At 36.0% G+C, this 27,649-nt stretch overlaps 1 protein-coding gene across 8 annotated transcripts in view; it reads left to right on the top strand.

Moving 5' to 3' along the window:
* Positions 1-23,321, top strand: part of FGD4 (FYVE, RhoGEF and PH domain containing 4) — a 240,138-nt gene extending 216,817 nt beyond the window's left edge. For 5 of the 8 annotated variants that reach the window (XM_088837232.1, XM_088837230.1, XM_088837231.1 and 2 more), the window contains exons 11-18: positions 3,401-3,573; positions 7,110-7,140; positions 7,544-7,636; positions 7,962-8,087; positions 11,296-11,436; positions 13,818-13,958; positions 16,813-16,990; positions 20,650-23,318. In XM_088837232.1, coding sequence (XP_088693358.1) covers positions 3,401-3,573; positions 7,110-7,140; positions 7,544-7,636; positions 7,962-8,087; positions 11,296-11,436; positions 13,818-13,958; positions 16,813-16,990; positions 20,650-20,777 — 1,011 coding nt within the window. In that variant the 3' untranslated portion in view covers positions 20,778-23,318. Of the gene's footprint in view, positions 1-3,400; positions 3,574-7,109; positions 7,141-7,543; positions 7,637-7,961; positions 8,088-11,295; positions 11,437-13,817; positions 13,959-16,812; positions 17,279-19,463 lie in introns of those variants that run through there. The other 3 variants (XM_088837234.1, XM_088837228.1, XM_055395541.2) reach the window with 3 other exon arrangements.
* Positions 23,322-27,649: the final 4,328 nt, after the last annotated feature.

The following is a 27,649-nucleotide window of genomic DNA, read 5'->3' as shown; positions in this document are numbered from 1 at the left end:
AAGCATTTCCTATGATGTTCGTTCTTTCAGTCCTCCCCCTCTAGTATTGCACTTGTCATAGAATCTCTCTTCTCTGCAGCACACATTTATTCCCATGGAATATCTTACTTTTCTTATATGCAGAAACTTCAGAAGTACCTTTTTATTTTCCTTTCTCTCTAGAAGTAAAATGAGGGCTAGTTTTCTATTTCTTACTCTGAAGATGTTACATTTGTAAATCTGAAAAGCCAAATTTATAGTTAAAATTTGATTTCGGCTTTCAAATGATCATCATGTGTTTGCATTGTTTTCTTGCCTCCACATTATGCTTTTCATGTTAATATACTCTGTTGAGTAAGTAATCACATCTGACATCTGAAAGTTAAAAAACCATTAAATTCTCCCATAGAATAAGAGATTTTATTCTTGGCTCTTTGGAGTTCTAGTCCTTATTTCCTTGTAGCTTTTGACCAAGTTATTATATATATATATATATATATATATATATATACACACACACATACATATATGTATATATGTACATATATTTTTTTTCTCTTGACTTATTTAAAACTTTGAATATAGACCAGGCACTGGAAATTTTCTCCAACATTATATTTTTACCTTCTAAAACAAACCTGAATGTACTGTCGTGAGTGGGACATAAAATTGAATTGTTTCAGTCAGATAATATATTTTAAGAAAATTGAAAGAATCAAGAAACACTGGAGATCAAGTAGGTGAAACCCCCCTACTCTTTTAATAAAGTTGAGATTTTCTTCTAGGTTTTGTTTTGGCACAGTCTAGCTCTTCTAGAGCTTGCCAGCCAGAGAATGCTTTGTCAGTAACTACTTCTGAGCTATGGGCATTGAATAAAAAGAATCTCTTTCACTGAAAGAGAGTCAGTCTACTTGGTCCTACCGTTGTTATAACTTCCTCTTTTAGTCCTAGCAAAAACCCAGAGAAGGTGATGGTGGCTTTTGCCATAGGAGCAAGATTCACAGAGGGAACAGGGCTAGCTGTTTAATTCCTCTATGTATATGACATGGACTTCTTTGTAAGCATTATCACCTGCACCTCTAAGTAGAAGAAGAAGGGTATTTACTAGGTATATTGTAACCTGAGTTTATATAAGGTTAATATATAGTATTAACAATTTAGAATGTGAAGTCCCACTTAGGAAGAATAGGGGAAATGTAATCCTGAAAGCATGAAAGGGAAAGAGAAGCACTTCATTATAAGACAGTCTGTCATCTCTTGTGACCTTAACTACCAAAAGCAAATGCTCAGAACTTCAATATTCCTGGGCTTGTGTTTCTATAAGATGATAAAACTTTGTCAAATTTTATACAGCAAATTTGAGTATGTATATCTAATAACTCAGAAATTTAATTCCATAATATTACATTTGTCACTCAGTTTGCATAAAAATTTGATTGTTGTTGCTGTCTTGAAAGTGTGAGTCCTATCCATTTTGGTGGCTGCTTTGTAGTCCTGCCACACTGTTCAGATGTAGCAAAACCCCCTCTTGAGAAGGCCTTGATAGAAGAGAGAAATATTAACATGAACAGTTAGCAAACAAGGTGTTGCCTTAATCAAGCTGCCGTGATGATGATAACCTTTAAGAGTAGTTTCAGATCTCCAGATTCTGTGTACCACAAGGAGGCTGTGATTGCCATACATAGAATATAGTGGGCAAATTAATGATAAAGATGGATTATATTCCCTTCTAGAAATGTGAATTTGAAGTGTTGTACTTAGGTATATCTGATAAAAATGTATTTGGTGACCTTTTATTTCTGCATTATCCAGTGTGGGAATGAAATTTATGACACTGGTCATAGGAAGTTAAAAATAATGTATGAGGAACAACTGGTAAAAAAATTTGCTTTCAGAATGAGTACAGTGGACATTGTCACATAAACATGTTGAAATGTTTTAAATATCCATCAACATTTCTTTGATGTTTGGAGCTAAACAGAAGACCTGGCAGAACAGGACATTATTCCTCATTTAATCCTCTCAGCAACTTGTGACTTTTACAGATAATGATCCTGAAGAATGAGAGGTTACATAAGAGGTTAAGTTCTCAGTTTCTTTTGTCTTATAAAAAATATATTTAATCCTAGAAACAATGTTAGAAACAATAAATATGAAGTAGGAAGAAAATTATGGACCTTCTTTAGTAATCTGCGTACAAGTTAATCCAGATACTTAGACTTTCATCCTTTTGCATGATTTAATATATTTAAAAGTTAATTAAATGCCCTCCCCAAATCATTGTTTGGTAGTGATTAATAGGGGTTGTTCATTGTTGACTAGAAATGAGGCAGTAATTTGATTCAGTTTCAAAAGAAATTCTTCATTTTAAATAAAGACTTTTGACTAAAATAGATGACTTTTCTGTTAATTCATACATGATGAATTCTTATTGGAGATGGGTGACAGTATAAAACAGTGACTTTGTTTTTTCCAGATGATTTACTGTTCTAACCCATGCTCTAATAAATTTAAATGAATAATGTACCTACTTTTAAAAAAGATTATTTTCTAATTGAGGGATAATTGCTTTACAGACTTTTGTTGTTTTCTGACAAACCTCAACATGAATTAGCCATAGGTATACATAAATCCCCTCCCTCTTGAACCTCCTTCCCATCTCCCTCCCCATCCCACCCCTCTAGTTTGATACAGAGCCCTGTTTGCGTTTTCTGAGCCGTACAGCAAACTCCTGTTGGCTGTCTGTTTTACATATGGCAATGTAAGTTTCCATGTTACTCTTTCTGTACATCTCACCCTCTCCCCTCTCCCCAAGTCCGTAAGTCTGTTCTCTATGTCTGTTTCTCCATTGCTGCCCTATAAATAAATTCTTCAGTATCATTTTTCTAGATTCCGTATTATATGCATTAGAATAATGATATTTATGTTTCTCTTTCTGACTTACTTCACTCTGTATAATAAACTTAACATTAAACACATTGGTAAAAATAATTGCTAAATATTGCTCTTTTCCTTTAACAGCTATTATAGACTTGTTGCCTGAGATAAAACAATTAGAAGTTTTATTGTCTAAGGGCTTCAGCTTATATGGTTGAGAACTTCAGTTTCTGGTATATAGAAGATCCTTAATAAATTGTTACTGAACCTAAGTTCTTTAACTGATTTTCTTACTAGTATAAAATGATTTATTTACTTAAATATTAGCAAAATATTTATGAACCAACAAAGGAGAATACATGCTACATATTTTATAATATAATCATTTGATATAAGCATAAAAGCTCTATAGTATAGAAATAATTTTTTCACAAAGAAAGCATGATATTCCCTGGAATTTTTGTCTTGGGCTACTTTCAATGTTGGTCATTTTCCTCTGCCTTGTTTTCTTGTTTTTTTTAACGTGTATTCCTCTTTCTTGCAGTTCAACAACATGTTGTTATACTGTGTGCCAAAATTCAGCTTGGTGGGCTCTAAGTTCACTGTTCGAACCAGGGTAGGCATCGATGGAATGAAAATTATAGAGACTCACAATGAGGAATATCCACACACTTTCCAGATATCTGGGAAAGAGAGAACATTGGAACTGCAAGCCAGGTAAGAGAACCATTTCTCTCTAACAACTTTCCAAAAGCATAAGGTTAAATCGTAGGATACAATAATTCTGAGGACTTTTCCCAAGCTTGGTTGAACATAAATGGAAAGATGTAAGCTCTGGAAAGTCAGAAATTGTCTTCCTTTTTGATTCCTGGTGCCTAGGATAGTGGTTTTTCAGACAGTAAACACTCAATAAATTAATGTGGCTCTGTAGATTTACATGGTTCAAAGAATGAAGTTGTTGCATTCAAGCCAAAGTTTCCAGTCTGGGAGGAAAAATTTATCTCTTAACCATTTTCCCCTCCATCTTTCCTTTTGGTTCACAAATGTTTATTGATGTTTATTGTTTCATGATAAATGTTGAAGCTTTAGCAATCTGTCCTTCAGAGACTCTGCATCCGTAGGACTTAATGGCACTTTGGTCTAGAGAATGACTGGAGGAGGCATTTTGGAAAAGATAATTCTCCTGCCACAATTGAGGATGCATAAAGGGGGTCATTTGGGGCTCTAGTAGCCTCTAGCAACCAGGAATTCTGGAAAGGGTGGCTCTTCTTATATGCTTTATTGAGTAGGAGAAAAGAGCCAGAGGTCTAGCAACCATCCCTCTAGCATAACCATGTTTGGAAAGAAAAAAATAACCTGAGAACCGCCTGCAGTAGATCACAGCCTCCTCATGTGTGAACCTCTGGAAAACCAAATACTGTCAGATTTTAAAATATCTGCTTTAAGAAACTGTCATCCTTTTATCCTGTAAGGACCAAGCATGGTGAAAATTGAGATTGGCCAAAAGTTCTGTACAGATCAGAAGATTTAACTACTAATCCCAGCTCTAATAGTTCTGATACCTTAGAGCCTGTGGAGAATCAGAGAGCCCTTGTGTTCCTTTCTGTGTCGTTCTGGCTGCTCACGTGAACTCATCCAGGATATTTGTGCTTATTAGTAAGGTGCCTGCCAGGCTACAGTCCATAGGGTCGCAAAGAGTCAGATACAGCTGAAGCAACTTAGCACACACAACTCTGTACGAGCTTAAACTTCATATTTTCAAAAGAGAATAAATTATTTTAGTATGAATTTGTGCCCAGGGAGCAAGGGAATGGTGAATACAGATATGGAACATGTGGCAGACTAGGAAAGTTTGAAGAAATAACTCGCCAGTTCTTTGATTTTCCACAGAAAATATTTAATGAACCTGCTTTCCTTAGGGAGCTTCCAGGAGGGTTCTCTGAGGATTAGGAGGTGGAATTTCAAGCATGAGTTAAAGTGGTGAAGGACTTGGCCTTAAATGTTACAGTTTTTCTACTTTATCATGGTGAGATTTGGACCCCAGCTGTCAAACCTAAGAGAACAATGTATGCTGCTGTGTGTGGAAGCTCCTGACCAAAGTGCTTATTCAGTGGTTGACTTACTGAGTGGCCCTGGTGACAGGGAAGACTCATCAGTATTTCAGATCATCATTCATTACTGATGAATGAAGGTGTTGCTGGCTCTGAATGTGAACATAGTTCCAAATTTGCAAACCTAAAAGATGTGTCTGAACAGCAGACAAGAGATTGTTAAGGTTTCTTGGCTTTCCTGAGTAGGGAGGAACTCCAGCCCCTCCATTAGCAGGTTGGGCTATTTTTCCCTTCAGGATGGGGCTGATCCATGAAATTTTTTTCTTAAGTACAGGCAGTTTATCATTTTGCAGAGTTGCAACATATACTATAGGATATATTACAATTAGTATTGAAAACACATTCATTTTTCCTTAAATTTCATATTCCCCTAATCTCATTCGGAGAAGGCAATGGCAACCCAGTCCAGTACTCTTGCCTGGAAAATCCCATGGACGGAGGAGCCTGGTAGGGTGCAGTCCATGGGGTCACGAACTTCGGACACGACTAAGCGACTTCACTTTCACTTCACTTTCATGCATTGGAGAAGGAAATGGCAACCCACTCCAGTGTTCTTGCCTGGAGAATCCCAGGGAGGGCAGAGCCTAGTGGGCTACCATCTATGGGGTCGCACAGAGTCAGACACGACTGAAGCAACTTAGCAGCAGCAGCCTAATCTCATTGCATTAGTTGTATTTATCATTATTTGATGACTTGAAGATCTGAATGAAATGTGATTATTTATCTTCTGGCCCACAGTGACTCTCTCAAGAGTATAGACACACATTGAAATTCTCAGAAAGCCAGAGGGATTAAATGGAACCTCAATTTGGGTATATATTTGATGGTATTTAAAGATAATTCACTTCTGAAGCAAATACAGGAAAAAATGTACTGCTTTTCTTACTAAATAAGTCAGCCTCAAGACTAACCTCTTATACTCTGCTTCCCCATCTACATTGAAAAGAGTATAAGCTTTTGAATCAAAACTATTTTATATAGTTTTTATCAATGGTTTTCTATTGCCAAATGGTTATAAAAATAGAGTAATGAATAAACAAAGGAGTAAAAAAAATCTGTCATGATTGATAAAACAAAAAACAGACTTATCAAGTTACTTTTTATTTTAAAGGCTAAAAGCAGCTAGCAGATGACTATGCTTCCAGAGCAACAGAGCTGATTTTGTGGGAGTGGGCATAGCATTAGGAGAAATCTTTTTTGAGGGGTAAGATTGAAGCCTCTGCCTTCACCAAGGTTCTTGGTTCAAGGATCCCTATGTGAAAAATAAGCAGACTCTTCAACATTTGGCAGACACAGATTCCAGCAGCATTCCTGGCATATCATGATACTCAGTAATAAATTTGTGAGAAAGATGGATGGTGTTACAGGAGCAAGCCTGTATCTCACGTATGTGATACCTGTGGAACTGAGGCATGTGACATTCAAGCTGACACTGGGCCTCAAACTTAGCCCTAGCCTACCAAAATACACACAAACAAATAGAGCCCATTCTTCACAATCCCTCAATTTGAAGATAAAGTCTGCTAAATGGGAAATTATTTTCCCACCAGAAAATTATTAAATACTGGATTTCATTAATCTGTAAAATCTCCTTCTCACAGGTATTTAAATCTTTGTTGTGCTTTATCTATAATGAATTAGGCATGGTGTTTCCTGAAGCCTCCTAGCAAAATAAAATTGCTTATTAAAGGAAATGTTAAATAGTTCCCCGAGGCCTTACAAAGACAATTTATGTTCTCAAGGATAATTACAATCTTTCCTAAAATGGGTTGTGACTAGTAGTCTTTCAAAACCTCATGTGTTTTCATAAAAGTGAATTGGAAGATTAAGCCTATATCTAGTATAATGCTAGATCTACAGATACCTAATATATACAACTAGTTGATGGTTGTTAAACCAATAGAAGCCCAACTTAACTCTCTCTGTCAAAATACCAAAATAAATGGATAGTCTAAAACTATGTTTATAAATTCATATGTTCAGTTGCCGGACATTCTGTTTTAGTTTTATTATAAATCCTTCTTAGACATCCCCAAATTTTTCATAAAGTTGGAATAACATAGAAACATAGTTTCATGCACCAGATATAACTCATTAATGTTCTCCTTTTTCACTTTAATTTTTTGTTGTTATATGTTTTAGTTCTGAGCAAGACAAAGAAGAATGGATCAAGGTAAACCTGATTTCTGTTTTCATTTTTGTTTTGTGGTAACCTCTGTATGTCTGCTCTAGTATTCTTGCCTGAGAATCCCATAGACAGAGGAGCCTGGCAGACTATAGTCCATTGGGTCATAGAAAGAATCAGAGATGATTTAGCAACTAAACAACAACAACTGTATGTGTACCCAGATGTGCATATTATTGTTGTTTTATGCACATATTGTAGTCATCAGAATAAGTTAAAGTCATCACCTTTAATTTTTAAGGTGATTTATATCTTAGGTATTAATGAAGTATTTGTTTAATTAAATTGCATGTTTTAATTTTTAAATTAATTTTAATTTAAATTAAAGTATTTGTTTAATTAATTTGCATGTGATAATTTAATATGTGTTTGAATTTCATATGTATTTTAGGCACTTCAAGAGACTATTGATGCTTTCCATCAGAGGCATGAAACTTTCAGAAATGCAATTGCCAAGGATAGTGAGATTCACTCAGAGGTTTCTGTAAGTTGAATTAAATTCTTTAAGTTTTTTTCTTTCTGCAATTGCAGAATATCTATCTAGTCATTTTGTTATCTAGTCATTTTGTTATCCTTTTTTTTTTCCCTTTAAGACACCAAAACTGGCTGTTTGGACAGAATCTCATTTCTTAGATGAATACAATAGAGTGCCTTTTCATGCTGCTTAAATGTCTTTGAACTTTTGTTTTCTTTTGCATCCTGAGTTTCAGGACATGGTATGAACGATGTTGTTAAAATGCTTCTTAAAATGAATGGATGCATGGAAATGACAGTTTTTGCAATTAAAATTGAATCTCTTTCCTTTATAGACTGCTGAGCTAGGGAAAAGGGCTCCAAAATGGATCCGAGATAATGAAGTTACAATGTGTATGAAATGCAAGGAATCTTTTAATGCCCTGACAAGAAGAAGGCATCATTGTCGAGCATGTGGACATGTATGTGAGATTTCTTGGTCATTAAGGCTGCTAATCAGTGTATAAGTGTTATAAAATCATTATCTTGGAAAATAAAAAGAAATCATTCAATAAATCACTTAGTTGATAAACTTATTTTGGTGATAACTTTATGCAAAAGTTTGTGTTGGGTCCAGGGGGGAAACTAGTAAGCAAAATGCTGGCCAGTTTCACAGAGCTCACATTTTAATGGGGAAAATAGATCAGTCAAGTAAACAGACAAGAATTTCAATTGACTATAAATGGAATAAGAAATCAAGAAGTTAAAATGGAGAATAGTGGTAATGAAAAGATTTGGAAGCAATTTTGCTTAGAAAAATGAAGACCTACCTGAGGGGTTGATATTTAAGATGATGCCTAAAACGTGAGCTAACCATAAAAAAGGCAGGAAGTACATTAAGGCCGTAAGATGTATATCAAAAGCCCTTTGGTAGGAAAGATCTGTTCTTGAGACTGTCAAAAGGTCATGCAGCTGGAGCATAATGCGCAATCTAAGAAATAGATAAATAAGAACCAAAGGAGTCAAGAGCTTTGAGAAAATAAGAGATGAAACCTATAGCTTAAGTTGAACTTCAGGCTTTTGATAGGGAGAAGGCAACTTCTCTCCATTATAACAGAGGATGAAGGGAAAGGTGAGTGCTAATGTAGATGTGGTTTTGTTTTTTGGGGGCTTTTTAATGCATTTTGATTTATTATTTATTTTTTGTGGGTGTGTTTTTTATTTTCTGGTGGGAAATAAGAGGATTTAGGTCTGATACTATCTACATTTTCATTGAAATATGAGGAAGAGTCATCATCCAAAAGTAAAAGGGGGAAGGAAGAAGAGGGCAGGAGATTTGAAAAAGAGCATCGTCTCTGGGCAAGGAAAAGAGCCTACCAAAGAAGCAGTGATGGCCTGCTGGCTACCTTTTGGAGGTTATGGTTATAAATTTAAAAGGACACACTAGCCCATTTAATACAGTGATGTTTCTCTAATAAAACTCAGCAACGCAAATCAGAAAAGGCGGCCGACAGGTTTACAGCAATTGAATTATTTCATATAGAAAGAGTGAGAAGAAACAAAGCAGGAACTGAAGCTGGAGAGTAGTAGCAGGTTTTGGAGGGCCTTGCAAACCAAGTTGAAGATTAATACTTTCTTCTAAAAAGCAACATAAAGACAGAAGGGTAGGCATTGTAGTGTCATGATTGAATGTATTATTAGTATGCTTTTGTGCAACAGTTTTTATTGATTTATTGATAGTACTCATAGATTATTCTCAATTACTCTGCGGATTTATTCTTCCTTTTTTTCCAAGTTTTGACTCAGTGAGACAGTTTTATAATCAAATTAATAGCAAATATCTCCCCCCGCACCCCGCCCAGGGTAAGACTTTTTAATCTATCACTGAGTTTACTTGAAATGATATGAGATATTGACATACTGTTTTCAATAAACAAAAAAATGTTTGAATATTCTATGGCATAATTTGAAAATAAATATAAGTTGATATGAATTTGCATATATAGACAAGTCTAATTTTAAATCCTAGAGTAATTTCATTGTAATCATGAGAAAACAATGGATAATTTTTATCATGAATTTTCCATGCTGTAATCTAATCTAACCCAAAAGTTTTGCTAATATTTATATTTCTCAAATATAGTTTTTCTACTAGAAATGGAAAATTGCTTCTAGAAGCAAGGAGATAAGTTTTTAAACCACAAGGTTGTTTTTTTTTTTTTAACAATTACCTTATAATAATTAGAAAAAAATACCATTCACTAAGAAGTAGCATGCATTTGCATTGTAGTCATTCATTCTATAAATGTCCTTAGTATTCTATAAATGTCATTGGCATTCTATAAATATTTATTATATAAATAGGGAGCAAAATATATAAGGGTGATTCCTCATAGAGCTTAAAGCCTAGTGAGGTTGACAAACATTAATCAAATAATCACACAAGTATATGACTAGAAATTGTGATCAGTACAGGAAAAAAGTACATGAAACTTTAGTAACACAGTGGTGAGATGGGCTATATTCTGGAAGTTGGAGGAGTCTTCCTTCAGGAAGTGAAATTTGAGTAAAATATCTGAAGAATGAGCAAGAATTAACTCACTGAAGCATAGATGAGAGAGGGAAGGAAGCATAGCACTTTAGGAACTATAGGAAGTCAGTGTCACTGAAGACAGAATAAAAGGGATAGATCATGCAAGACTTTATAGACCATGGTTAAAAATTTGCTCATTATCCAAGAGCAAAGAGAAGATTTTAAAGGAATTTAAATAGAAGAGAAACATACCAGATTAGCATTTTAAAGGAAGTAAGTATCTCATTCCATTCAGAAAATAGCTTAAAGGGGCTCTTAGAGCAGCACCTGGACTCCAGTAAGTATGCTACAAGGACCAGTCATGAGGCTATAATGGTCCAAACCAGGACACTGATAGTTTAGACTCAGGTGATTGCAAGGAAGATATGACAGACTGAAAAAGTATCTAGGAGTAAAATCAGCAGAGCTTTATAATAAGCTGAATCTATGGGGTGAGGTAAAGAGAGGGGTCAGAATGACTCCTAGGTTTCTGACTTGCCATGACTGGTTAGAAGGCTGTGTTATTTAGAGCAATAGAGAGTACTGTTGAGAGGGCTAGGTGTAATAAGGAGAAAGCTGAGGGCAAGGAAGACTATGAATTCCTTTGGGGAGGATATTGATTAAATATCCAGAAGTATGCTTCCCAGGTAACTCAGTAGTAAAGAATCCACCTGCCAACGTAGGAGACGCAGGAGAGGCAGGTTTGATCCTTGAGTCAGGAAGATCTCTGGAGGAGAAAATGGCAACCCTCTCCGGTATTCTTGCCTGGAAAATCCCATGGCCAGAGGAGCCTGGCGGGCTGTAGTCCATAGGGCGCAAAGAGTCAGACATGACTTGAGTGTACATGGATGCACATGAAGTATGAAAATCTATACCAAGCCTTTGAAGATCTACCTTTAGGGGCCAGAAAGAGAAGGATGAGCAAGCAGAGCCCATCCCAAATAACATTATAATACCATGACAAATACTCCAAATGTTCATGGAAATATTACTAGTCTAGTAAAAATTTGCCTTTTGCATTTAGCTTTTTCTCATTTATTATTACCCATAACTGATTACTGCTTAAATCTTATTTTATAAATATGGTTATTCACTCTGTTGTTTTTTCTTAATTTAAGGTGGTTTGTTGGAAGTGTTCTGATTATAAAGCTCAACTTGAGTATGATGGTGGTAAATTGAGCAAAGTCTGTAAAGACTGTTATCAAATAATAAGTGGATTCACAGACAGTGAAGAAAAGAAAAGGAAAGGAATTTTAGAGGTATGAAATATTAAATACTGGCTATCTTTCAGATTTTTAAAAATTTTTTTCTTTTATTTTTTATACTAGAAATAGAATTTCCTTTTAACTCTGAAAAATACAAGTAATATATTTTGTTATTTCTCTTAGTATCACAATTTGGACCGTGGCGAGCAAGATTTATACTTTTGTTCTATTGCTGACTCTTGGGATCGTGCTCAGTTGTATAGAAAGAAGAGGGGCAGTGCTCGATTAACCAACATGCATTTGAGAGTAAATCTAGACCTTCCTTGGTATCTGGGAGATTAGTTCCAGGCCCCTCCACAGATACCAAAATCCATGGATGCTCAAATCTCTTATATCCATTCAGTGGTGTGATACAGCCAGCCCTTCATATCCTTAGGGTCTGTATCCACAGATATAGAGGGCTGATTGTGTATTGACTTTGTGAAGGTGTAGTCAAATATTAGAGTATTAATTGTATTTCTTTTAATGTTCAACTTATTACAATATATCTGTATATTTTTAAGAGGAAAGTGTCTCTATCAATTTCATCATATTGGCTTTGAAAACTATTGTATGATATAAAAATTTAGATTAAAGTCTTATTACCTGAAAAACTCTTCCAGCTTATTGCATTAAAAGCATCGTTTAATGGCCAGTGACAGTAATCTGAGAACTATATTGAAATATGAAATGTCTTACAACTGAGTTTGATTTAATATTTTACATAAATTCAGACCTCCCAAACCTAGGAACTATAATGCAGCTAATATCTGAAATGAGTTGTATACCGAAATATATTAATAATATAAGTAATAAATTATATAATAAGGCTCTTGGTGACAGAAGGTTCAAGATAGCCTGGAAATCTGTGAAGAATAGGCTCGTGATCAAAATTCTTATGTATCTAAAGTTATAGAAATACTTGGTTTATTTAGAATTTCTACAATTCATTGATTCTAAGAATCAGTTAATATTTATTAAACATCTATGCTGTATAAACATACAAAAGTCATTTCTGTTAACTGAAGAAGGATCATAAACTTTAAAATCCACTTGAGGTTAAAGTATGGTCCCACAAGCTGTAACTTTGTATTCTTCTAGTATATAGGTATTGCTTGTATGGCAAACCAGAATGGACTTTTTCTGGCAGGGGATGGTGGAAAGACGTGCTTCAGTAGATCCTAGAAACAAAAGTCATAATTTAGTATAAAATTTTTGCAATATGATAATAAAATGTATGGAATGCCTTGGGGTCAGGGAAGATAGGTAACATTTAATTTGAGTTCAGAGTTAGTGTTCCTTGTCTTCAGATTGATTTTAAATGTTCATCTGTAAGATCTCTGCTTAGCTATATTTTTGTAAAATACACAATTATGTACTCAGGTATCATCACAAGTCAGAAAGCTGTAAAAGTTTCTAAATGCTTACTCTTGCTTTTTGTGCTTATCTCTAACTGGTAGCAAAACAGTTTGCCCACCAGCACTGCTCAGTGGATGACACTGGATTTGAGTGATACAAAATAGATGCAGGGATCCCTGGCAGTCCAGTAGTTAAGACACTGTGTTTCCACTGCAGGGAACACAGGTTTAATACCTGGTCAGAGAACTAAGATCCTGCATGCCTCAAATGGAAAGAAAAGAAAAAGGCAGAAAACAGATGCAAACCATTGACCATTTTTTACTGTGGCCAAAAAATAGAAAAGAAAAAACAGAAAATAGATGCAAACCAATTGCTTTCCATAATATATGTAATAAAAACCATCATTAGTCAAAGGATTTTGTTCCCTTTTTAACCAGTTATTTATGTATTAGGATTCAAAGCAGAAAACTGTACATGGCTCTACCAAGAGTTAATGTAATTTTAAAAAAGTTTGAAATTATCTCAGGTAAAGGGCAGAGATTACTGGTAATCATTTGCCTTTTTGCTATTGTATTCTTAAATAGTGACGCTGATATAGCATTTTGGCTAAGAGTTCAAACTCTGGATCCAGACTCAAATCCTAGTACACCATTTCCTAAATCTTAGGAAAGCTGTTTCGTCTCTAAACCTCATGATAATGAAAGTAATACCTTTTCGGTGTTGGTGTGAATATTACATGAATTGATACAAGTAGTAAGTTAAGAAAAGTGCCTTCATAGTAAGTAGTCAATAAATGTTTAATTTTGTGCAAATTCAAGGTCTGCTAATACAATTAAAATTGATTTAATTCATCATAGATCTAGATGCATATTTAAATAACTATTGCAGATGAACCTTTTTTTGGACAATCCCAGGAGGCATTTTATGTAAATATATTATAATTTATGAATATTCCCTTCAGTTGAATTACCTCACTATCTGGGTTTATTTTGTGTTCATTTCTCTGTCTCAGTATTTCTTTGCATTATATTTTCTAGATTGAATCAGCGGAAGTATCTGGAAACAGTGTGGTGTGCAGCTTTCTTCAGTATATGGAAAAGTCAAAACCTTGGCAGAAAGCTTGGTGTGTGATCCCCAAACAAGACCCTCTCGTGCTGTACATGTACGGTGCTCCCCAGGTATCTAAACTATATCTTTCTGAAGGGACAGAGGGAGGCCAGTGGACAGTGAACTTAAAATTTTTCCATTTCTTCTCTATAGAATAAAAGAATTCATACAGTTTCACTATTTTTCATTATAATTGAAAAATATAAGTAACTATAATTCGGATTTATTTAGACTGATTCCTTCTATATGTGCTTAGTTGCTCAGTCATATCCAACTCTTTGCAACCCCATGGACTGTAGCCCACCAGGCTTCTCTGTTCGTGGGATTCTCCAAGCAAAAAATATTGGAATGGGTAGCCATTTCCTTCTCCAAGGGAGAGGAGATCTTCCAGAGTCAGGGATCGAACCCAGGTCTCCTGCATTGCAGGCAGATTCTTTACTGTCTAAGCTACCAAGGAAGCCCGATTCCTTCTATAGCCAAAAATGTTTTCTCCCTATGGATCATTTGCCCCCTTCTGTCAATCCTATTCAGTGGGTTTGAGAAAATATGGGTTGAATTAGTAAAGAACATGGGAAGAAGAGGTTGAATCAGAGGGAAAGGCAAGGAGCCTTTTTAGTGATAGGAAATATCAATAAGCCTTTTTTTCAACCCCTGAAAGGATGGATACCTGAAAAAGAAAGCAGTGTGAGAAGAAGGTGACTTTAAATCAACCTTGGATTACCATTATCCAGTAATAATTTGGGGGGACCTTGTGTGAAATAAGCATTTGGGAACAACAGACATACACCAGGCATTAATGGATTGTATTGTGCTTAAAAACCAACAACACATAAATCAATTGTGCACTCACTTAGAAACATGAAAATTTTAATGTACCTGTTGTATTTTAGCCTATATCTACTTTAAGGGCTAGTGAAACTTTATTTTCAAAATAGACTAAAATGCCAAGATGTGTACATGTATTTTTTTAATTGAAGTATGAATGATTTCCAATATCGAATAAATTTCAGATGTATAGCACAGCTATTCAGAAATCGCTGTGTGTGTGTGTGTGTGTGAAAGTGAAAGTCCCTCAGTCGTGTCCAACTCTTTGCAACCCCATGTAGCCTGCCTGGCTCCTCTGTCCTTGGACTTCTCCAGACTAGAATACTGGAGTGGGTAGCTGTACCCTTCTCCAGGGGATCTTCCCAATCCAGGGATTGAACCCAGGTCTCCTGCATTGCAGGCAGATTCTTTACTGTCTGAGCCACCAGAGAAGCCCATATACATATTTTTTAGATTCTTTTCCCTTATAGGTTATTATATAATATTCAGTATAGTTCCCTGTGTTATAAATAGGTCCTTGTTGGTTATCTATTTCATACATATTAGTGTGTGTGTGTTAATCCTAGCCTCCTAATTTATCCCTCCTTCCATCCCTCTTTCCCCTTTGGTAAGCAAAAAACCAATTTTTTTTTTTTCCTGTGTCTGTGAGTGTCTCTTTCTGTTTTGGAAATAAGTTCATTTGTGTCTTTTTTTTCTTTGAGAGCCCACACATAAGTGATATCATATAATATTTGCCTTTCCTTTTCTGGTTTACTTCACTTAGTATAATAATTTCTATGTCCATCCAAGTTGGTGCAGATGGCATCGTTTCATTCTTTTTATGGCTGAGCAATTTTCCATTGTGTATGTGTGTGTATATATGTACCACATCTTGTTTGTCCATTCATTTGTGGATGGATATTTAGGTTGCTTCCATGTTTTGACTATTGTAAATAGTGCTGCACTGAACATTGAGGTGCATATGTCTTATTGAGTTATGGTTTTCTCTGGATGTATGCTCAGGAGTGGGATTGCAGAATCATATAATTGCTTTTTGTTGTTTTTGTTCCATTTCTAAATCATGTCTAACTCTTTGCAACCTGCCCGAACTGCAACACATCATTTTCTCTGTTTTTAGTTTTTTAAGGAACCTCAACAGTGTTTTCCATAGTGGCTGAACCAATTTACATTCCCACCAACAGTGTAGGAGGTCTCCCTTTTCTCTCCATCCTCTCCAGCATTTATAATTTATAGACTTTTTTATGGTGGCCATTCTGATCAGTGTAAGATGATACCTCATTGCAGTTTTGAGTTGCATTTCTCTAATTAGCAATGGTGAGCATCTTTTCATGTACCTTTTCGCCATTTGTATGTCTTTGAAGAAATGTCTGTTTAGGTCTTATGCCCATTTTTTCGGAGAAGGCAATGGCAAGCCACTCCAGTACTCTTGCCTAGAAAATCCCATGGATGGAGGAGCCTGGTAGGCTGCAGTCTGTGGGGTTGCTAAGGGTCGGACACGACTGAGCAACTTCACTTTCACTTTTCACTTTCACACATTGGAGAAGGAAATGGCAACCCACTCCGGTGTTCTTGCCTGGAGAATCCCAGGGACGGGGGAGCCTGGTGGGCTTCCGCCTATGGGGTCACACAGAGTCGGACAGGACTGAAGTGACTTGGCAGCTTGGCAGCAGCAGCCCATTTTTTTATTGGGCTATTTGTTTTTTATTCTGTTTCATTGTTTTTCCTGTCCATAAATGATGCATGAATGAATTAAACACCAAATAGAACTGTGTTTGGTAATGAAATCATCATTAACATTTGCTGACTTTGTACAATAAAGTTAACTGTTCTTTTCTTCTCTTTTACACTGAATAAAGAGCTGAATGGGCTCCCTCACAGGGAAAGAGGTGTGGGGTCAATGAATTCTGGCTGATTTAGGCATTAGTGCTTATTCATTAATTCACTCAGGTGACATTACCAGTGGCCTCATGCAGAGGCACAGTGCTAAGCAATGGATCTCTCCCATCTCCATGGAGAGCTCACAGTACAAGTCTGTGGAGAGATGATGGGAAAGGAGTGTTAGTGGGAGCCGGGTCACATCTCACCATGTTCTTTCCTTAGGATGTCAGAGCCCAGGCCACCATTCCACTCCTGGGCTATGTTGTGGACGACATGCCAAGGAGTGCAGACCTGCCACACAGTTTCAAACTGACCCAGTCCAAGTCTGTGCACAGCTTTGCTGCAGACAGTGAGGAACTGAAACAGAAGTGGCTGAAAATCATCCTTTTAGCTGTCACAGGTGAGACGCCAGATGGTCCTAGCCAGCATCCAGACACTTTGGACGATCATCTTGAACCTAAGAGAAAATCAGAATGCTAAGTTCCAAGACCTACCACGGTGTAGGGCATGTCTCCAGATTTATAGCTCACGATATTCTCAGCTCTCCTTATTCATCTCTTAGCACTTTATGTTGAAAAATTTTACAGGCTCATAAATGCATCTTTTGGGGGACTGATTTTATGTACTCTTAGTGAAATTAATGTGCACAGCCATTCTACCCATAAAGTTTGAAATAATGTGAAAAGTGGAGCATTTTTTTAACGAGCTATTCCTTGAATGTGTACTTTTGTCTTGGAAAAAAGTGGTATCAATTAATTCTATCACTTTACATTAGAGAAGTCTTCTTTCATTTAAGAAATCCTTTAATGTCTTCACTTACACATGTAGGCTTTATAACAGTTTGAAAGATATACCTCCATGTTGCCAAAATAGATCCACAGTTAAAAAAAAAAAGAAAAACAACAATACAGGGACAATTTAGGCTATTGTATTAACTTATTTAAGTTAGTTTATAAAACAAGCTGCATAAATGATGTACATTGTTTTAAAGCAAAAGAAAAAAGACGCATTGTTGGTACTCAAGATAATACTTGTGTTTGTAGAAATACTTCTAAGAATAAAATATCTTAAGTATATAGCAATTATGTACATATAGTATTAAATACAAATTATATATACACACTATCCACACTTTTCAGGTTAGGTTCATATTTGTCTCTAATTTATTTTTAAATATACAGCATGTTTTATCTTGGGACTGAGCAGTGTTCTAAACTTATGAGATGTTTTTGCTGATTTACATTTAACTGATTAACATCTAAGGGTATTGATATTTTTATAAAAAACTGTAATTTATGTGGCATGGGATATATTAATGAGTTCCAACAGTATTTTTTGAAGTGCTATTTTTCTTTGTTCTGTGCCTATTTAAAACAGTGCCTCTCTTTGAAGGTGCTAATAATACCTAGTTAAATATAAGATGAGGGTTTAATTAATGCTTCAGTCTTGATTACTCTGAGATAAAGTGCATTTTGGTCACTGGGATGATCAAGTCATACAGATTATTCTACCTTTTACCGTCCTCTAATTGTTGTGGCAGTTAATATCGGCATGTACAAGATTCCTGACCTTACACAGAACTGGGACATAAGGCAACTACAATTATTGTTATATTTTCCTTTCCCTTAAGACTGTTACTTTTGGTTAAATGAGGACTATATATAGTTAACACTTAAGATAACTGTGTGGGCTTATTCCTTTGTCAGATACGAAAAAAAATTCACACGTGATTATCTGTGATTAAGGGTAAAGGATAGGTAATTAAGACAGTTTATGCTTAACTTTTTAAACCACCTCACTAAAGAACAGTAGGGGAAAATACAATATAGAAAAAATAGTATTTTAATGGCAGGTTTTGGGGGGTGCAGTATGATTTATGAAAATTTGAGCATTTTTCCCCCTTTTATCCTCTGGGGAATTTTAATAAACAATTTTAATATTAATAGATTCCTGTCACAAAGGCCGTTATTTATTATATTGTAGTTGTGATTAAAATCTCACATTGTTGGATATTTAAGTTAATCCTTTTCTCAAACTTAGATCTCTCTCTTGTTTTTCATTTACTCTATCATGTTCCAAACATTCTCATCTTTAAAATTCATCTGTCTGCTAGAAACCCATAAGAATGATTCTACTAGCCTTTGGGGATTACACCTTAAAAGTAGATTAGATTCACTCAGAATTTGAGATTGCCACACATTTTATTCAGGCCCTGTTTTTTAAAGAAATATATGAAGTATCAGAATCTCTTTTTTTCCCCGACATCCCTAAGGAAAAGCTAAACTAATTATAGTGGGCATCATTAGATTGCCTTCTTCTGAAAAAGGAATACCAGCCATTACCATCAACATTAAGCCAAATATTTGGAGTCAAAAAAAGATAAAGGTAGCTTCTTAGGCCCTATTAAATTAAGGACAAATTTAAAATATTTTACATCGTTTCCCTTTTCTAGTTGCCAGGCGTGGGCGTATTTGTGTATGTGGTGTTTAGGGGTGATTATTGAGAAGGTTATAATATGTCTGTAGGTGATGCTTTGATTTTCTTAATCTCAAGAAAAGAGAAGCAGTAAAAATGTAGAATGATTTTCAGGAGAAGGTGACTTTTGTAATGAGGATAGAAAACTGGAAATGTAAGGGCCAGATAGAAGATTTACAAGTCAAATTATTTTTGAAAACTATTTTGAAGAGCAAAAAGATTACATTTTTCCTACAAATAAGTACTCCTGGAATGGAAGTAACATGAACACATTCAAGTTTTGGTTCAGTAAATATCAGATGTTATTTAATGTAGATTATTGAAAGACGACTCATGTAGAGAGAATATTTATTACCATACTCTTAACATTATCTGTAATTTTTTTTCCAAAAAAATAGAAATGTTAGTATCAGAAGAAAATTTCTGCTTATCCAATCACTGTCTTCACATTCCACATGTTCTTTTGTCAGGCACAAAGAGAAGCAATGAAGCAGCTTTGTTTTCACTAATGCTTTTACTTGGAGAAAGGCAAAGGAATACTTTTAGCCATTTAGAAACACTCAACCAAAAGACCTCAAAATGCACCTAATTGATTATAAGAATAATGTCTTTTGCTTTCTGAGACACCTGAGCTGTCATAATAAATTGAGCCTAGAAAAGCAATTGATTGTTTTGCTATTAAAACAACATTCCATAAGGGCCTTATTCTTGATTTTCCTCTAAGTCATCTTTTCTTTAACGTGCCCTTTCTTCAGACTTAAAAAAAATACTTCTTTGATAAAAACTACTATTTATTATAAAACATTCCAGTTTTTTAAATATAAGTTTTGCTTTATTGAAAGTCTACCATTTGGTATATTGAATATGAAATGTAGTGCAGACTTATCTTCAGGTTTTAAGTGGGACCCAAAAATGAAAAATGCCACCAGCCACTTTTGTGATGGTGGCATCTATAATGCCATCATGTATGCAAGCAATAAAATTTTACAGGGTATGATTTTAAACTGAAATTTTAATGTGAACATTCCTAGCCACAAGGATATAGAGAATTAACTTCTAGGAGTGATACTGTAATTCGAATTGCTCATTTTAAGGAAAGGAAAGTATATGTGGCAGGGTTTGGGATAGGGACAACATTATTCTTGGGATTCAAGTAATCATCAAAAGCCTTTTTATTTTTGCAAAGGGTCTGGATGGTTTAAAAAGCAAAAACAGTTAAAGCACATCTGCACAACTTCATCAGGTTACATTTCATTTTCCATGAAGCTTAATGTAGATTGGTATACTTATATTTACTGGCTAATGTATGTAAATTAAAAAGAAAAAAAAATCCAAGTTTTTAAAACTTACCAAACCTTTTATTGTCTTCTTTATAGAAACAGGATTTGTCCCCCTCTAAATTTTAGATCTCATTTTTGGTTATACCCAAAGCCTTAAGTTCTTATACTGAACTCATTGTCTATGATAACGGTAATAATGATCTTTCTGGGCTGAGTATATCCTGAGGAAAAGGTAACAATGGGAACAAATAAACTTCTAGGGAACAAAAAGTTTTTGTTGTTGTTTTGTTTTTTGTTTTTGCAGGTATTCTTGCTGTATTGCAGAATAGAAAATTTTTTCTACATTACATAATGTTCCTGTTAGCGCCTCTAAGATTAAAAGCACATGATATATATAAGCTAAAATTAATTCAAAAAGCAAAAATATCTTAATGTCTTCATTCTTAAATTTTTTATTCTGTAAGAATATATTAATGTGAAATCTGTGACTAATGTGTTCTTATTCTTAGGGCTATTTTGAACATCTATAGTGGATCATGTTACTTTTTCATCCTTATCCAATTTTAGTAGAATCAAATTGCTTTTTATTTTAATACTATTATTTACTGTAGAGTCTCCAGATTTAGAAAAGAGGAGTATGATGTAGAAAGACTACTAGATATACTTTTGAAACCCTTTCTGTGAGTTTATGCATACAGGTATATATGAAAAAGCACTATTGATTTCAAATTCTGTTTTTCCATAGGAATAAAAATTTTATAGAAAGTATTCTTTTTAACTTAAATATTTTAACATAAATTATATATATGGATTTTTAGTAAAATCTATTCTTATGTATGCCCTGTAATCATGTTGTCATGAGAAGATACCTTTGCTTTCTTTACTGGTATGGCAGAGAGGAATATGATTAGGAACTGAAACAAGCAAGTACGGACAGAAAGGTGGACAGAATGAGACCCATGGTCTCCAGATCAGAGCAATATATCTAAGATAAATGAAAATTACTTAAACTGCAGGGGGGTATAAACTATAAGATGCAAATCTATGTAATTGCACACTCATAGATCTATTGCACCTGAGCCTTTCACCGTGACCTCTAAATTATACCACTAGTATCTTGTCATTGGACTTCCCAGGTGGCTCAGTGGTTAAAAATCCACCTGCTAAGCAGGAGATGTGGGTTCAATCCCTGGGTCAGGAAGATCCCTTGGAGAAGGAAATGGCAACCCACTCCAGTATTCTTGCCTGGGAAATCCCATGGACAAAGGAGCCTGGTGGACTGTAGCCTAAGACACGACTTAACAACTAAACAGCAACAATCATATTATTACTTTCTTTTTCTTTTAGACCTAATAATAATACTGTTGGACCATTTTCTGTACTGTTTAATGACATTTAAAAAAAAAATCCCTCTAAAGTCAGTCATGGTCTGTCTTCTACTTTTAGGACTGAACATTTGGCAGCAAACAGTGTCCTTTCTGTCTTTTGAAATAAAATAGCACATGGCTTCTACAAGATAGTTAACTCATTGTGAGTCACTGAGATTTACATGATGTTTACCCCTTCCTAAGATTCATTATAGATTGAATTAGTGAGATCAGGTAGACTAGTGAGAAATTAAATCAAGAAATACTGTAGCATATTTGAATAAGTGAATACCAAATACATAGAGTGAGATATATATACATTAATATATGGTTTGGGAAAAGGCATAATAGTCTATGGGACCATTATGATAACAGAATTGCATTATATATTACATATTATATGGATGTTGGAATGTATTACTTGGGGAAGGTCTCCATCAGCAATCATATCTGTATATAAAATTTGGGGGATTTTATTTGTTTGTTTTACAAACTAGGATTTCATTTTGTGAGTGACAATTGACTGTTATTTTTGAATAAGTGCTATCTGGGTTTTTGAATTGTTGAATGATCAATTTAAAAAGGTATGTTAGCAAAATTTTAGAGTTAACTCAAATGTGAAAAAGTATACACAAAAAGTAAGTTTTCTTTTCTAGCTGTATGAATGTAAAATACTTGCAGAGAGTGTATATATTGTGTAAATATGTATATTTGGTCAGAGAGCTGGAAACATTGTAAAATTAAGCACTTTAATTCTTATTAAATAAACACTTGTATCTTGTAAATAAATACATCCTTGAATGAATTCTAAAGGCTTAGATGTTATTTGACCTAGGATTATTAATGTTCAATTCACAATGATTTTGGTTGTTAGAAATTTTGCTTGATTCAGAAAAAAGTTACTGCATAAGGTACTGATGTTCCTTCTGACCTCCAATCCCACCAAACCCTGTGTAAATGTTTCAAGAATAAAGTTTGTGACAGAAGCCAGGATTGCCTGGTTGTAGAGGTACAGGGGCTTCTCCCTATAAGAACTACAAGGCTAGATCTCCAGGAACTGGTAAAGTAGCGCTGCTTTGTTCTCTTTGAAATGACCGCTTTACTCCATAGTACTCTGTCTTGTGAAACAGAAATTGAAAGGAACTGTGTGTGAGTCTTAGTCCTGCAATTGCCTGTTATGTGATCTTAGACAATTTGCCTGAATCCTAGTAACAAACTCACGTTCATTTCAAGGAATAAGAAAAAGACATTCAGTAACTATGAAGCACTATACAAAATAGCATTTCATGGAACACTTCATTGGGATCATACCTTGCTGCTACTGCTGCTAAGTCTTCAGTCGTGTCCGACTCTGTGTGACCCCATAGACGGCAGCCCACCAGGCTCCCCGGTCCCTGGGATTCTCCAGGCAAGAACACTGGAGTGGGTTGCCATTTCCTTCTCCAGTGTGTGAAAGTGAAGTCGCTCAGTCGTGTCCGACCCTTAGTGACCCCACAGACTGCAGCCTTCCAGGCTCCTCCATCCATGGGATTTTCCAGGCAAGAGTACTGGAGTGGCTTGCCATTGCCTTCTCCGGGGATCATACCTTATTGGCCTTTAATTTAACAAATAAAAGATATCCCTCAAAGGAATCCTAAGTGACTCTCAGTGTTATAAGTAAAATATTTCTAGAAATAATCCTTTTTAGGCATTTATTACCTTTTTCAGGCATTAAAGAACTATTTATTGATACTTGCAAGCAATTGGTATCAGCTGAAGAATTTATTAAACTAAATGTTGCCCTTGGCCCACTGATATGAATTATTTGGATCCATCTTACCCCAGAATAGAAATTTTGGTGGAGAGAGCTAGTGTGGCCTGTTTGAGGGCTTTTCGAACTTTAATATATGTAGGAATTGCCTAAAGATCTTTTTTTTTAATTTTATTTATTTATTTTTTATTGGAGGCTAATTATTTTACAATATTATATTGGTTGGTTTTGCCATATATTGACATGAATCCGCCCCGGGTGTACAAGAGTTCCCCTTCCTGAACCTCCCTCCCACCTCCCTCCTCCCTTTATCCTCCCTCTGGGTCATCCCCGCACACCAGCCCCAAGCATCCTGTAACATGCATCGACCCTGAACTGGTGGTTCGTCTCACATATGACAACATACATGTTTCAATGCCATTCTCCCAAATCATCCCACCCTCACCCTCTCCCACAGAGTCCCAAAGACTGTTCTATACATCTGTGTCTCTTTTGCTGTATCGTATACAGGATTATCATTTGCATCTTTCTAAATTCCATATATATGCATTCTCATGCGACGAGTTGACTCACTGGAAAAGACTCTGATGCTGGGAAAGGTTGGGGGCGGGAGGAGAAGGGGACGACAAAGAATGAGATGGCTGGATGGCATCACCGACTCTGTGCACATGAGTTTGAGTGAACTCCAGGAGTTGGTGATGGACAGGGAGGCCTGGCGTGCTGTGATTCATGGGGTCGCGGAGAGTCGGACACAACTGAGTGACTGAACTGAACTGAACTGATACTGTATTGGTGTTTTTCTTTCTGGCTTACTTCACTCTGTATAATAGGCTCCAGTTTCATCCACCTCATTAGAACTAATTCAAATGCATTCTTTTTAATGGCTGAGTAATACTCCATTGTGTATATGTACCAAAGCTTTTTTATCCATTCGTCTGCAGATGGACATCTAGGTTGCTTCCATGTCCTGGCTATTATAAACAGTGCTGCAATGAACATTGGAGTACATGTGTCTCTTTCAATTCTGGTTTCCTCAGTGTATATGCCCAGGAGTGCGATTGCTGGGTCGTATGGCAGTTCTATTTCCAGTTTTTTGAGGAATCTCCACACTGTTCTCCATAGTGGCTATACTAGTTTGCATTCCCACCAACAGTGTAAGAGGGTTCCCTTTTCTCCACACCCTCTCCAGCATTTATTGGTTGTAGACTTTTGGATAGCAGCCATTCTGACTGGTGTGAAATGGTATCTCATTGTGGTTTTGATTTGCGTCTCTCTGATTATGAGGGATGTTGAGCATTTTTTCATGTGTTTGTTAGCCATCTGTATGTCTTCTTTGGAGAAATGTCTGTTTAGTTCTTTGGCCCATTTTTTGATTGGGTCACTTAGTTTTCTGGAATTGAGCTGCAGGAGCTGCTTGTATATTTTGGAGATTAATCCTTTATCAGTTGCTTCATTTGCTATTATTTTCTCCCATTCTGAAGGCTGTCTTTTCACCTTGCTTATAGTTTCCTTTGCTGTGCAGAAGCTTTTGATTTTAATTAGGTCCCATTTGTTTATTTTTGCTTTTATTTCCAATATTCTGGGAGGTGGGTCTTGGAGGATCCTGCTATGATTTATGTCGGAGAGTTTTGCCTACGTTCTCCTCTAGGAGTTTTATAGTTTCTGGTCTTACATTTAGCTCTCCAATCCATTTTGAGTTTATTTTGGTGTATGGTGTTAGGAAGTGTTCTAGTTTCATTCTTTTACAAGTGGCTGACCAGTTTTCCCAGCACCACTTGTTAAAGAGACTGTCTTTTTAACACTCTGCTGAATAATGAACAAATCATAGGAAAAAATCAAAAGAGAAATCAAAATATGCATAGAAATGAATGAAAATGAATACACAACAACCCAAAACCTCTGGGATACTGTAAAAGCAGTGCTAAGGGGGAAGTTCATAGCAATACAGGCACACCTCAAGAAACAAGAAAAAAGTCAACTAAATAACCTAATTCTACATCTAAAGCAACTAGAAAAGAAAGAAATGAAGAACCCCAGGGTCAGTAGAAGGAAAGAAATCGTAAAAATTAGGGCAGAGATAAATGTAAAGATCTTATTCAAATACAGATTCTGATTTAACAGGTCAGTGGCAAGGCAGTTCTTGTTAACAAGGTCTCCAGTGATGCTGTTGCTTCTCAAACCAGTCTTAGAGTAACAGGCTTTATATCATGGACAACTGGCTAGACATCCCTGGCTCTGTCACTTACTGTTTGTCATTTTAGGCACAAACTCTTCTTTGAAAAGTTGTGGGACTTAAATGAGAGAATACTATAGTATGTTGCCTGGCTCATAGGAGACATTCATTAAATAACTGTTAGTATCATGAATACAGATCATTAAGATAACATGGAAGTTTGCTGCCCTGACTATACAGTAGAATCACCTGGAAAGTAGTTAGACTGAGTCATCCTCGGCCTCACCCTCAGAAATTCTATTTGGGGGGTTGGGCTGTGGCCATTAGTAGTGTCAAAAATACCCCAGGTGATCCTGATGAGAAACCTCAAGAAGTGATTGCAAACATTATTCCACATAAGCCTCACACAGCACTCGTAACATTTTCATATTAAATAATCAGGAACTGAGAGATTAAGTAATTCGTCACTCCACTTAAAAAAAAAAAATTTGTTTTTGGTTGTGCTAGCTCTTCATTGTTGTGAAGGCTTTTCTCTAGTTTCAGTGAGTGGGGGGCACTCCTCAGTTGCAGTGTGTGGGCTTCTCATTGAAGTAGCTTCTCATTGCAGAGCATGGGCTCTAGGGAGTGTGGGCTTCCTGAGCTCTAGAGCACCGGCTCAATTGTTGTGGTGCACAAGCTTAACTGCTCCACGACGTGTGGGATCTTCCAGGACCAGGGATCAAACCCATGCCCTCTGCATTGGCAGGTGGATTTTTCACCACTGAGCCACCAGGGAGGGCCCTGTCACTCAGCTCTTGAAGTCCTCTCTTCCTTATCTGGTTTAAACATTCAATCACTATAATCACTCCTTTGCATTCAATTCACTCAACCTCTTCCATAGGTTTGTCTTACTTGCTTGGCAAAAGCAAAACCTGGTTGACTCTATTCTGTCTTCTCCATGCCTACAGCCAAGTAGCCAAACAAAATGAACAACTGTATTGATTGGTCTCATTTTAAATTCATTACTGGATTACCATTTCATATCCCCTTTCTCCTCATATCTCCAACACCACCTCCCTCATCCTCCACCCAATTGATGACCTTCTTTCTTACTTTAGTCAAAAAATTAATTGACAGAGGACTCCTGTAGTTTCCCACAACCACATCCAGCCGTCTACCAACACAGGTTCTACATACTCTTATCTTCCTAACCATCCATCTTCCTACTTAAATCTGATTTCTAGTTTACACTGTATCCTGTCCCCACTCACCTTCTCAAGAATGCTGTTCCAACCATTATCTTTTTCTCATACAATATCAATTTTCCCTCTTAACTGAATCTTTCTACCAGCAAACACATAGGTTACCATATTTCCCAACCTAAGTAAACCTCTTCACTCCACTTCCTCTGCCAGCTACCACCCATTTTTCCTTCCTTTTTGGAGCAATAGTTGAGTTTTCTATACTTGTTTCCAATTCCTCTCTTCCCATTCTTTGCTGAATGTACTCCAATCAGGCTGAAAAATGTATCTCCCCTGATAAAACCTACTTTATCCATAATTTTCTCCATCTCTATTAATTGGAACTCTGGTTTTCAAGTTTCTTAAGCCAAAAACTTTCATCTTTGACTCCTCTCTTTCTCAGAATACACATCTAATAATCAGGAATTTATATTAGCTCACCTTTAAAATATTCCAAGAATTTTTCAGATTCTTTTTTACCAATTCCCACTGCTACCATTCTGGCCTAAACTATCATTGTCTCTTGCTACATTATTTCAGTAGCTTTCTAGTTAGTCTCAAGTCTTCCAGCTCTCCCTCCACCCCTCCACTGTTAAAAAGGCAGCCAGATCCTATTAAAACACAAATCAAATTATGTGGCTTCTGTACCCGAATCCCTCCAGGGACTCCCATCTCAGAATACAAGCCAAAGTCCTTTGGCCTCACAAGTTTCTATGTTTCCCCACTACACCACCCCATACCATACATTTTACTTTTCTTTAAGCAAGCCAAGTACACTTCAATCTTAGAACATA

Source organism: Moschus berezovskii, chromosome 6, assembly GCF_049115385.1.
Source record: "Moschus berezovskii isolate FMDL1 chromosome 6, NW_MosBer_1.0, whole genome shotgun sequence".
NCBI lineage: Eukaryota > Metazoa > Chordata > Mammalia > Artiodactyla > Moschidae > Moschus > Moschus berezovskii.
The sequence above is the reverse complement of the archived record's forward strand: the minus strand, read 5'-3'. Positions and strand labels throughout refer to the sequence as shown.